Below are 13606 nucleotides of genomic sequence, written 5' to 3' on the forward strand. Positions count from 1 at the left end.
AATACAACAATGGCTTTTTGATATGTCATGCATGTTATGTCGCTAGAAAATCACATATATATTACCAATAGTAACCGTGTATGGAGATACATTATCTTAAACAACATGCATGGTTATAATCAAGCAAAATTGGGTGAAACAGAAATTATATTTATCCATATAGAAAAATTATAGGATATTGTACATAGGTACAATCTATGTCGTGTTGTCCTTTCGTGGTAAGAAGGAAATACATTCGATTATTCGATCTTTAAGAAAATTATTTTCCATGTATAAATAGAACATGAAAAAGTTGTGGCTGAGCTATCGAGTAAGTCCACCCACTAATTGGACATAGTTTTGTGGTATAATGAATACTAATAATAATAATCTTCGAAAAATATGAATGCAGCAATAACTTTTACAATTTCAAGAAAAATAAATTGTGAAAAGGGATTGTATGATAGACATAGAAAGACGAAGTGGTAGAAAATTTGCGGGAGTGCAATATTAACCAAATTATATAATATTCTTTTCGCTAACATAATGTCCGTACTATAATTTTTCATATAGTTAATTTTAAACGCGCTAGCCCGGGCGGGTGCACGGGTTAATGACTAGTTTACCAAATGCCTAAGGAGTGTAGCTCACAATTTTCTGCATGTAGGAGTGTAGCTCACACTACATATGCGATATGCCACATAGATTGATTGCATTCTCCGATCTAAGCTACTAACAAGCATGCCATCCACACTTTAACACTTACACTTGCAGCTCCTGCAGGCTAACACTTCCATCATCTACGACTGAAAACTTGAAACTTGCAACTAGCTACAAATTGCAAAATGATACAATTGATTGGTACACTCTATTTCTCACACGAGGAGGAGGACCTTTGCCCTTCCATTCCATGGAGTGGTACTTCTCCAAACACCTAGTCTAACAGTTAGCGTGGCGGATTGAGGCAGGCTGGCCCTACACCCGGATAGAAGTCTGATACGGGGTCTGCATGGCCTGGGCCGCGAGCGCGGCCGCCCGGAGCTTCATGTCCTTGAGGGCAGGGTCCTCGAGAAGCAGCACCTTGTCATTGTCCCTCACCCCGACCATGTGGAGGTGGTCGCCGTCTTCCCTCTCCTTGCCCCTGAACAGCAGCCTCTGCTCCCTGGGCTCCAACCCTGTCATCATGGACAGTATCACCTTCAGCTCTCCTGCAGAAATAATTTTGCACGGCACATGTTAGACCTTGATCCCAAGAAGTACACTTTATTTTTATATAACTTGATACAAGAGCTAACACATTGAGTCGATATGCTTAGCAAATAAGTAAGGTATAGGAAAGTTCCACTCGGGTTCCTCATCTGAACCATCATCTTACTCTACTCACGGAGTTGTTTGGAAGGAGACGGTGGCACAGCACTGGCCACTGGCCCTTGTCAGTCATTTTAATACTGAAAGAAGAGAGATCTTGCTAATGACATGTATCTCTCCATGACAGGTTCATAAGCGCACAAGGGTCAACTACTTAATTTGGAGAAATGATACTAAAATGAGTGGATCTGGCTATGTGAACGGGTACAGACTCTTCATAAAATGTTTTATGTACAACTAAACTAGCATCTTTGCTGTTGGTCAGCCTGTCTGAAAATTTGCAGTTCATCATGCATAACAACTGTTGTTTATAAAGGAGTTCGCCGGTGTGCATGAATGCCACACCCGCGATCACTCCTCAAGCCTTCATCGTGCTTAAAGATCATGGGAATATGCATTCAACTTTGGCACAGAAGATGGGCTTTCTGCTTAGCATAGGAGAGACGCCCCAAAAAGGAATCATGACCAAATTAACCAACTTTCCAAGAACGCATTCTATCATTACCAATCACTATACACTAGTATGTTCTCCAACAAACCTACTGTAATCAAGTTTTGGTACATGCTACCTTTGCAAAGAGCAGTTAATAATCGGAAAATGAGCAACTTGTGCCAAAAATTAAGTACTACAGTACTTACCAAAAGTGCAGGTGGCTCCAATGGACACCTCATGCCAGGAGGAGAACCCGGTGGCCACCCTGATGGTAATCACTTCTACGTCCCCCCTCACGTCCCTCCTCTGGACCAGCATGCCACCTGGGCGCACCTCCCACTCGATCTCCCCGCTGCCACCGCCGCCGTGGATGAGACCACCGGCATCGCTGCCGTCCTCGCTGCTAGCGCTACCGGTGCTGCTGCCCTTGGAGGACCTCCTCCTGAACAGCCTCTTGGGGTTGGGGCACCTCAGCTTCATCATCGTCAGTTAGTTAATCTCGATAGCTTGGTTGGACGGTTGGTACTTGCAGGTGGTGTTGAGACTTGAGACTTGAGAGGCAGTGAAGCTGGTGATGATGACTGATGAGAACAAGGCTTCGTGTGTATATATAGGAGACGATTGAGGAGAGGCAATGCAAGAGGACAAGCTTTAGAAGCGTGCGCCTCTTTGTCAAAGGCGTCAACGAGGGGGACACTGGGACAGGCGAACTTGGCATAGTCCAAAGCGGCAGACCAGGCTAGGCCAGCCTCACAAAAACAACTTGTGAAAGAGTTCCTCGACAGAAAGAAAAACAAATTGTAAGCCCGATCTCGAGCTTCCATGAAGCCACTTTCAGACTGAATCTGAGGGTAAATGTTTAACCTCTAATACTTCTACATGTGTTCACTCCACTTTCAGCATCGAACTGCTATGGATTTCGAACTCTTGTCCTTGGTCATAGTGTAAAAATTCTTCTGAGCTTGGTTAGTGAAGCTGGCACGCCATTTATCAATAACAAAATATGGGTCCATTCATATACAACTTTTGAGATGGGTTTGGCATTTTGGTTCGAGCATTGTCGTTTAAAGTGGGTCAAAATGTTTTGGGAGACGCATCACGGCCATGGATAGAATAGCATTTTCAAGCACATGGGAGCTGGCAAAACGCATGAGCCTGTGATCAAGAAGGCGGGCGATGATTAAGGCGGTCGGTTAGGACACAAACCTACCGGGATTATTGTAATGGCAGTTGGTCGCAAGTTTTCCCGGCTTGTGTCTCGCGTCTGATGAGCACGCACAGCCACAGCAAAGGGGCAAATGGTTGATGGCGTGATGACTGAGACGAGACTGTGTGTACATGCAGTTTGTGTGAATTATTAACCTGGTAGCTAGCTAGATAGGTGGCGTAGTATATTTGGTTAGATTCTCAGGTTTTAGGGGCATATAGCGGTGGTTAAGGCAGCATGTGGGGCTTGAGGTTTATTATTAGGGTTTAGACCTTAGAATTGTCCAAAACATCGAATAGTTTAGGCTTCATCTTTTTGAGATACAGGTGTCCTGTTTTCATCTTTGTTCAAAAATCAAATACAACTATAAATATAGCTAGACTGGCCTCCACTAAAAAAAGAATATATGCAAATTTCTCTAAGTCGGTCAGTTGAAGTTTTGAGTATAGTAAGAAATTAGAGATGAACACATTCGAAAATGATTAACAAAGGTACCACTTCAGTGTTCTTACAATGAAAAATGAATGATAGTTTTGTCGCAAAGAAAATAAATCTATATCCGAGTCAAGTGAATGTTTTTATGTTTAGTCAATGTCTGAAAATTACAACCTTGTAAAGTTGCATTTCATTAGAAATTGGTTTAAATATAAGACTTACCTTACAATTATAATCATCAAAGATATTAAATTGATTCATTACATATTACTAATTAGGAACTTTGGTTATCCTAGGTGCAGGTACATTGGGTGTGAAACTGAAAAATCTCAACCTGAAAGAAGAGTATTTGGTGTTTTCTTTACGGCATGTATCCAAGCGGAGCTAGTAGCGTAATGTGAGTTCATGTAAAATCTTGATGATTTCCTAATTTCCGATGAATATAAAGGGCAAAGAGGATTTGCAAACTCTGTGATGTGAGTTGAGATCCCAAAGTGTGTATAGAGCCATTACTGAGTGGAGAGACCATACAAGTGTGGATTGTCTTTTTAAGCTTTCACGCGGGGGGGAGGGGGGGGAGTGGAGAGGATCCCCACCTGAATATATTGCATCAAAGAGGTTTTATAGGTTACAAGTGGAGAGGTGGTTACGCCACAGATCAACGTCCACATGTATGTCCGCTTTCTTAAGTCCGATACGATGTTTGTAATAGTTATAGTTGCCGGCTGGTATGCACCCCTGAAAATTTTAGCATTTCTTGCGTCCCAAACCTTCCAGAGAATGACTAGAGCGACAGAGTTTCATACTGAGCGAGGTAGGTTATTTGGGAGCGGAGTGGACCAAATGTCTGTGAAGCAGTTGGCATTTGGTAGGATCTGAAGTGCCTCCAAATTGCCGCTGAGTAGGGGCATGTGAAGAATAGGTGCGCCCTGTCCTCAACCGGCGCTTGGCATCTCGGGCATTCTTGGGAGGAAATGATGTGCTTGTGCAGTAGGTTGGCTCTTGTGTTGATCCTGTTTAGGTGGAAGAGCCATCCAAACACCTTGACCTTTTTAGGCACCTTGGAGTCCCATATAGGTGCCACCTCTGGGTCTTCTAGTTGAGAATGTATATGTGTGTATGCTCCCTTGGTGAAGAAGAGGGATCCATCAAGCAGCATCCTAGTGTCCTGGTCGTCCGACAAGCTCACATCCTGCAAGAGATTAGAGAGGGAAACAAGCTGCTCCGATGCTGCATTGGTTAGTCTACACCGCAGGCTCACGGAAATAGCACTTTGCAGAATGTTGATACGTTGCAAACGTATCTATAATTTTTGATGCTCCATGCTTGTTTTACACCAATTTTTATATGTTTTGTTTACACCTTGTTCTACTTTTATGCATTTTTCGGAACTAACCTACTGACAAGATGCCACAGTACCAGTTCCTATTTTATTGTAACGAAGACGGAGTCCGGAGGAGAGACGAAGAAGCGTCACGAGGTGGCCACACCTGGCCTAGACGTGGCCCAGGCCTTGGCACGCCTAGGTGTGGTGTGGGCCCCTCGGGCACCCACCGACCTCGCCCTTCCGCTTATTTATTCACCTCTTCGGGAAAAACCTAAACACCCGAACCTCCATCCACGAAAAGTTCCGTTGTGGCCGCCATTGCCGACCCTAGCCCGGGAGGATTCTGAAACTCTTCACGGCACCCTGCCGGAGAGGGAGATCATCACCGAGGCTTGTACATCGCGATGCCCGCTTCCGAAGTGATGCATGAGTAGTTCGTCTCTAGACTACGGGTCCATAGCAGTAGCTAGATAGTTGTCTTCTCCAATTTATGCTTCATGTTTAGATCTTGTGAGCTACCTATCATGATCAAAATCATCTTTATGTAATGCTCCATGTTGTGTTTGTTGGGATCCAATGAATATTGAATATGATGGTTGGGATTGATTATATACTTGTCATATGTTATTTGTGATCTTGCATGCTCTACGTTTCTAGTAGATGCTCTGGCCAATGTGCTTGTGACTCCAAGAGGGAGTATTTATGCTCGATAGTGGGTTTATACCTCTAGTAATCTGGAAGAGTGACAATAACTTCTAAGGTTGTAGATGTGCTGTTGCTACTAGGGAGAAAACAACAATGCTTTGTATAAGGATAATTCTATTGTTTACTTCACACACTTTGCTTAATGCGATAATCTGTTGCTTGCAACTTAATACTGAAAGGGGCGCAGACGCTAACCAAAAGGTGGATTATATAGTCATAGACGCAGTTGGATTACGGTCTATGTATTATGTTCTAATGCCCAAATGAATCTCATAGTAATCATCTTGTCATGTATGGTCTTTATTATGTCAATTGCCCAGCTGTAATTTATTCACTCAACATGTTATTTATCTTTATGGAGAGACACCTCTAGTGAAATGTCGACCCCGGTCCTTTCTTTTATACTGATAAAATCATCTACTGCAAACACCTGTTCTGTTTACTTACGGCAAACACTGTTCTCTTTAATTCCACTGCAAACAAACATCTCTTTTCATACTATACGGTTAATCCTTTGTTTTCAGCATAACCGGTGAGATTGACAACCTCACTGTAAGTTGGGGCAAAGTATTTTGGTTGTGTTGTGTGCAGGTTCCACGTTGTTGCTTACGGCAGTAGTGCGCCCTGCCAAAAGTCAGCTAGCAACACCTTCAAAAGTGATTTCTTTCTCCCACTGGTCGATTAAACCTTTGTTTCTTACTGAGGGAAAACTTGTTATTGTGCTCATCATACCTTCCTCTTGGGATTCCCCAACGTTGTGCTCTGCACTCATCAAGCTACCTTTCTGGCGCCGTTGCCGGGGAAGTGAAGAAAAGTTACACCACAGAGATTGTCAACTTCCACGGCAGCAACAACTTTTCTGACGCCGTTGCCGGGGAGAAAGTTGATTTCTGCAAGAGGAGTCTCTCATCTCCAATCTCTTTACTTTGTACAAGGGAGTGAGGAGAGTTTAAAAAAAAACTTGGTCTACAATTAATAATTCTTATGATAAAACTGAACCAAAAATGACTCTAGGCCTGCTTTTTAGTAGCTTTTACTTTGGTCTTGTTCTTTGTTATAGATATGCTTTGGACACTGTAGTAGGAGGAGATTTCCTTTATTGTGATGGAGATCAAGCTTTTAATGCCATAAAAAAAGTTGATTGCAACAAATAGCTCACCTAGTAATTTTGATTCATCCCTTGTGAGCATTTATGCTAGATTAAATACTCTTGACACAAGTACAACTTGCTTACAAGAATGTTATAATCTACTTCGTGAAAATTATAATCATGTTTCAACAAATTCTGAACCCTCAAGCTGGCTCTCTACAGTAAAACTTAATATAGATGGTGAAGTTTTTTATGCTCGTTGCGATATTATGTCTGAGGGTTCTGTCTTATGCCTAAAGATATTTATGAGTCTTTAAGTCTTTGAGAACTTTCTGAGGATGGAGAAGAAATATATCTTACCAATAATGTCGTTATATTACCCATTGAAGTGGCTGAAGGAGTGTATACAAGAATCCTAGGAAGGATGGTATCTACTGATTATGTCATCATTGAATGTGCAGGAAAGGGACAAATCACACTTGGACGATCTCTGCTAAAACTCCTGGGAGCAGAAATAGATGTGGGGAAGGCATCATGACTTTCACCTCCCCACCAGACACTTCTCATTCTTTCCCTAAGAAAAAGAGTAAAGGTAAGAGAGGTACATGTAAGGCTTCTGCCATTTATGATCTTGATGCTTCTTCACTTGAAAATACTTGATGCGAGCTCTTTTTCTGCGCCTAGCTCAAAGGCGTTAAAGAAAAGCACTCTTGGGAGCTAACCCATGTTTTATTTCTGTAATTTTTCTTTTGTTGAGTCTTGGAAGTTATTACCTCTGTAATAACCTCTCCTTAACATTTTTATTTTGTTTTTGTGCCAAGAATAGCCTCTAATAGGAAGAAAGTAAGATCTGAGAAGTTGTTGTCCTGAAACAGATTCTGTGATGTCACCTAACATATTCGTATTCCCAGAAAGAATGTAATTTTGAGCTGATTATTTTTGAGAATATGCCCCGGGTTATAATCTAACTTTCGTTATTTTTGCACTTTTTGATTTGAGCAACAGAAGATTTTTGAAAAAATCAATCTTTACCTACTGTTCTGTTTTGACAGATTTCTGTCATTATTTGCATTTGCCTCTTATTCTCTTTCTTTTTTAGTTCTTTCGAGAGAAAGAGTTTTTTGAAGAAGTTGTTATAGTAGCTAATGTTTTAATGGATGTTTGATATATGTTAGAACTAAACCCAAGTGGATTTTTTATTTTGATTGCACTAATGCTTCTAATGAGAATTGTGTGAAGTTTTGTATGAAGGAAGTTTTCAAGTGTAGTGAGAGAAAAATGATGTAATGAGATGAAGTATGGACAAAATCTCAAGCTTAGAAATTCCCATGTCACCCCAAAAAATATCCAAGAGGTACAAGCGTCAAAGCTTGGGATGCCCAAGGCATCCCCTTCTTCATCAACAAAGTATTAGGTCATCTTTCAAGACGCTGTATTTTTATAGCTTCATATGCTATGTGTTGTTCTTGGAGCGTCTTTATTTTTGTTTTTTTAGTTTTATTTTGCTTTTTTTGTAGCATATGGTTGGATCCTAGCATATTTTTTTTGGAGAATGACACACTCCGTTGTAATTGCATAGAACACTCTAGTTTTCACTCCTATTGTTCTGCGAGTGTTCTCTTTTGCTAGTACTGCGTTTAATTCTGGTTTTCCACTCGTATTTTGTTCAGATCTTGTTAGTTTTATTTATTTAGATATGATTATCTATCTGGTATTTATTGATTATTATCTAAGAGAGTTGTTTCAAATAAGTTAATTGGTGTTGGAGACGAGTAAAATGTTTCATGTTTATAGTGGTGCAAAAGGAAGCTTGTTTAGACGGTGGCATAGACTTTGGCATGTCATGTTGGGTCTTATTTTAATCATATGCTTAGTAGTTATTGTTGTAGCATGACTTATCTCAAATAGCTGAGAGTGCTTAATGTGCCATTGAAAGAATCATGTGTTGTTTGCCATCATAAAAAGCATAATATTGTGGTATTCTCCCTTCTCGAGAGTGGATTTGGTACCTACATGGGTAGCTACGCATAGGAGCAGCGTCGTTGGATTTTTTTCAGCACCGTTGGATTGGATTGACCACTAACGGCAACTACACGGTTCACTATGATTGAGTCTGCCCATATGATGACAAAAAAACATGCTAAAAAATGCATGTGCGTGGAACCCACTCCATAGAGAGAGAATAGAAAATTCCCCACCTCTCTAGTGCTCCCGTCGCCGGCCTGGAATCAAACGCCGCGAAATCGCTCTTCCGTCTGTCCGCTTCGCCGGCCAAGAACCAGAGCGCCGTCTCCCTGGGCCCTAAACGCCTCTGCATCACCGGTTCATTGAGGATTCGGCTGGAGGGGGAGCTCCGTCCCGATTCATGTCGTTCCGGCGTGGGTCTGGCAAGGCCACCACCAGCGCTCACCATCATCGCCATTAGCCAGCTCCACCTATCATTGCAGCCCGCAAACGCGGGAGGATTGAGCACCATCGAGCGACTTTGCCATGCGGGACCGCCGTCCTGGAGCCCCACACCGCCAATCGACCATCCCGTCCGGGCGCCCCAGCGCCAAGCTGTGATATGGAGATCCTGGAGACGGTCCCAGCCGACCACGCCGGCGGCAGAAATGCATGCGCTCTTGGTCGACAGTCGTCCAAGTGATGCGGGTGCGGCTGACAAGATCCCGTGAAGCCAAGCTATCGGACGGATCCTCCAATCGTCGAGCGGGTGTGGGACTGGTTCGACTCTAGATCTCGAGCGGGAGAGGGCGCCTTCCATAAAAATCAACAGCTCATAAAAAATCAATCGTAATTAATACAAAACAAATTTGTGAAAGATACAAAAATTCGAATTTTTGGGGAACAACCGGCAGCAATTTCTGATCTGAGAACATGTACATAACAAGATCCAATCAAGCAAAAATGAATTGAGGTGCCGCCGGTCGCCATGACCATCTTGACGAAGATCTTGGGAAGGTTGGGGCGGCATATGTCTTGCCACCACAGCGAGGTAGGGGAGGTAAGTGCCGGTAGGAACGGCGTCGGAGGGTTCCTGGGAAGGAGATAGCTGGGTGGCGACGGGGCGAGGCCAGCCGGCGGCAGCGCTCGGTCGAGATCCCATCTGTCGGTCGCGTGTTAGGGGTGCCGTTGGGAAGGATAGGAGATGAGTGGCGTGGAGGGGGTCAGGGGGAGGGGACCTAGTCACAATGCTACGAGTCGAAGAAGTATCACAGACAAACAAACGGTGTTAGCCACGTGTCGTCTTCTAGGGACGTGCGCAGCTACCCATCTGAGTACAGGCTTCATCCGTTCTCCTTTTGATGCTTTATTGGGTTGACTTGGCACATGCTTACATCATGTTATGACTACAAAACAGTCACCTAAAGCCTCTATGATCATTTAGTTTTTGACTTGTAATATCACTGCTTTGATTAATAATATTTTGTCTCTATGCATGATTATGGCCATTATTGCTCTCTTACTTGGTCGCTCTCAGTCTTTTGCTAGCCTTCGCATGTACTGAGTATGATCTCTACTCGTGCATCCAACTCCTAAAAACCAAATTTTTCCAATTGTGTCCACCATACATACCTATATGTGGTATTTCACCGCCACTCCAAAGTGAATTGCTTGTGTGCTACCTTTAAACCTCCAAAGATTATTATATGTTTTGTGTTTGGTTTTAGCTCATGAGGAAGTATTGAATGTTTTATCATATTTTTCATGTTTATTATGGCTTCACACTTTGACTAGCATGCATCAGGTGATAGTCCTTAATTTTGTAAAAGAGCAGGCGCGGGTGCCAACCCACTAAATATAAATTGAATCAGTAATCTAAATCTCCTAACACTATGTACTTGAGAAATCATAAACTAACTTGTTTAAACAAAGGAGAAGAGGAACTTTATTGTTCTCTCTATGGGAACCGCTCTTGAAGCCATTAAACATGAAAAGATGATAGATCATTTGATGCCATTCGTTGACATAGACATGCATATCTCTCAAAATATATTTTCAACACCTCTATTGCATTCAAAATAAAAAAAGCTCTAGCACATGAGTAATCTTGCTTCTCTCTGTGCAGGGCATTTTTTTTATTTTTATGTTGAGTCTTCATCGTCTTACTTTAAGCACCAATTAACAAAGCATAGTTGTCATTCTAATTATATTGTGCATAGTACCAAAATTTATTATTGATTCATTCTGATTATGCTATTGCTTGTTCTCAAATTACTTGTATCTAGACAATATTTGAAATGTAAAGGTGTCCTGGCATTTATATTTTGCTACTTCATAAAGGACAAGCTGAATACCACGTTGCTATGTTTTTTCTATCCTCAAGAACAAACACTTGCTTTCAGTGCACAATTATTCATGATCTTTTGTTTGAGTTACTTCTCATGTTATAACATAGTTGCTAAGTTCTATTGTTAAAATTATATCTATCATGCCTACGTTTAGAGTACTTTGATCCCAGCTCACAATGCTTTTAAAATAACTTGATCAAGATTGTGTTACCTTCATGTCACCTCAAAAATTATTTTTGTTATCACTTACCTACTCGAGTACGAGCAGCAGTTAAGCTTGGGGATGCTGATACGTTGCAAAAGTATCTATAATTTTTGATGTTCCATGCTTGTTTTACACCAATTTCTATATGTTTTGTTTACACTTCGTTGCACTTTTATGCATTTTTGGGAACTAACCTATTGACAAGATGCCACAGTGCAAGTTCCATGTTTTCTGTTGTTTTGTATTTCAGAAAAGTTATATAGGAAATATTCTCGGAATTGGACGAAACAAAAGCCGAAGTTCCTATTTTACTGTAACAAAGACGAAGTCGAGAGGAGAGACGAAGAAGCGCCACGATGCGGCCACGCCTGGCCTAGGCGCGATCCAGGCCTTCGCCGCGCCTAGGGGTGGTGTGGGCCCCTCGGGCACCCACCAAACTCGCCCTTCCGCCTATTTATTCACCTCTTCGGGAAAAACCTAAATACCCGAGCCTCCATCCACAAAAAGTTCCGTCGCGGCCGCCATCGCCGACCTAGCTCCAGAGGGTTCTGAAGCTCTTCCCGGCACCTTGCCGGAGAGGGAGATATCACCGGAGGCCTGTACATCGCCATGTCTGCCTCCGAAGTAATGCGTGAGTAGTTCATCTCTGGACTACGGATCCATAGCAGTAGCTAGATGGTTGTCTTCTCCAACTTGTGCTTCATGTTTAGATCTTGTGAGCTGCCTATCATGATCATGATCATCTTTATGTAATGCTACATGTTGTGTTTGCTGGGATCCGATAAATATTAAAAATACTATGGTTGAGATTGATTATATACTTGTCATATGTTATTTGTGATCTTGCATGCTCTCCGTTGCTAGTAGATGCTCTGGCCAAGTATGTGTTTGTGACTCCAAGAGTAGGTATTATTGCTCGATAGTGGGTTTATGTCTCTAGTAATCTGGAAGAGTGATAATAACTTCTAAGGTTGTAGATGTGATGTTGCTACTAGGGAGAAAACAACAATGCTTTGTGTAAGGATAATTCTATTGTTTACTTTACACACTTTGCTTAATGCGATAATCTGTTGCCTGCAACTTAATACTGAGAGGGGTACGGACGCTAACCGGAAGGTGGATTATTAGTCATAGACGTAGTTGGATTATGGTCTATGTATCTATGCATTATGTTGTAATTCCCAAATGAATATCATAGTAATCATCTTGTCATGTATGGTATTTATTCTGTCAATTGCCCAGCTGTAATTTGTTCACCCAGCATGTTATTTATCTTTATGGAGAGACACCTCTAGTGAACTATGGACCTCGGTCCTTTCTTTTACACTGATAAAATCATCTATTGTAAACACCTGTTCTGTTTACTTACTGCAAATACTGTTCTCTTTAATTCCACTGCAAATAAACATCTCTTTCCATACTATACGGTTAATCCTTTGTTTTCAGCAAAACCGGTGAGATTGACAACCTCACTGTAAGTTGGGGCAAAGTATTTTGGTTGTGTTGTGTGCAGGTTCCACGTTGTTGCTAACACCGGTAGTGCGTCCTGCCAAAAGTCAGCTAGCAACAACTTCAGAAGTGATTTCTTTCTCCTACTGATCGATTAAACATCGGTTTCTTACTGGGGGAAAACGTGCTACTATGCACATCATACCTTCCTCTTGGGGTTCCCCACGGTGTGCTCCGCACTCATCAAATGTCACAGAGCAATGCATGAGGTTGGGTGTGGTGGGAGTATAGGGTGGGGAATGTTGTGGCTAATGTTTCTAGGAGTAGCCATGTATCATGCCAAAAGAGAACCGATTTTCCACTACGGACTATGCAAGTGTGGATTGTGGTGGTCTTTGGATGAGCCCTCCATCAATTAGCTTAATTACGGAGAATATGAAGCGATCTCATCCTTTGATCTCACCCTTTGATTTGTTTAAGATTGGGAGGAGGAGTGTACCAAGAAGAAGAAACAGTGGGCAAAACAGGGTTGTCTTTATTTTGAGACTGTTGTTTCCTTGCAAGGGTTGTGTGCTTCTCTTTATGTAGAACCTGGGTGTGAACTCTCTATGATCGCATCGTCTTGATGTGATATTTGAAGTCACCAAAATCTATACTCATTACATAAATATCTTTTTAAAACTAAGGATTCACCTATGCCCATGTTGATTGAGACTTTTTTTCATGTGCTAGTGAATGTCTGAGAAGTGCCAGCTTTTATGTGAAAGCACTACTTCTTTGAAAATCAACTTATACATAAGAAAATGTTAGATTTTTTTCTCTGTGTTTCCATTCCGACTAGGACAAAACTTTTACCAAAATCTTATCGCGGTCTTTTTGTTTAAATAACAATTAAGGTGAAGCAGGGACAGGAACAACGAAGCTCTTTATGAAACAGATACATTTTGCAAGTTTATTATTATGGGTAGGTCCTACGAAGAATCGTACTAATGACATATTGAATTATCAACGTAGATGCTACATAGTGGGCTTCGTTCTTTAGAAATTACGAGTGTAATAGGAGCCACCGTTGGCAAAAGGATTACCTAAGATGATCATCTCATGGCTATTGGGAAT

At 41.8% G+C, this 13606-nt stretch overlaps 1 protein-coding gene across 1 annotated transcript; it reads right to left on the minus strand.

The window, feature by feature from the left end:
• Positions 1 to 954: 954 nt before the first annotated feature.
• Positions 955 to 2263, minus strand: LOC124669943 (BAG family molecular chaperone regulator 3-like). Its single transcript, XM_047206476.1, has 2 exons — positions 1987 to 2263; positions 955 to 1187 (listed from the first exon to the last, which is right to left on the minus strand). The coding sequence occupies exons 1-2, from the start codon at positions 2261 to 2263 to the stop codon at positions 955 to 957; spliced, it is 510 nt and encodes a 169-aa protein (XP_047062432.1).
• Between the last annotated feature and the right edge of the window lie 11343 nt (positions 2264 to 13606).

The sequence above is a fragment of the Lolium rigidum genome, chromosome 7, assembly GCF_022539505.1.
Source record: "Lolium rigidum isolate FL_2022 chromosome 7, APGP_CSIRO_Lrig_0.1, whole genome shotgun sequence".
Classification (NCBI taxonomy): Eukaryota; Viridiplantae; Streptophyta; class Magnoliopsida; order Poales; family Poaceae; genus Lolium; species Lolium rigidum.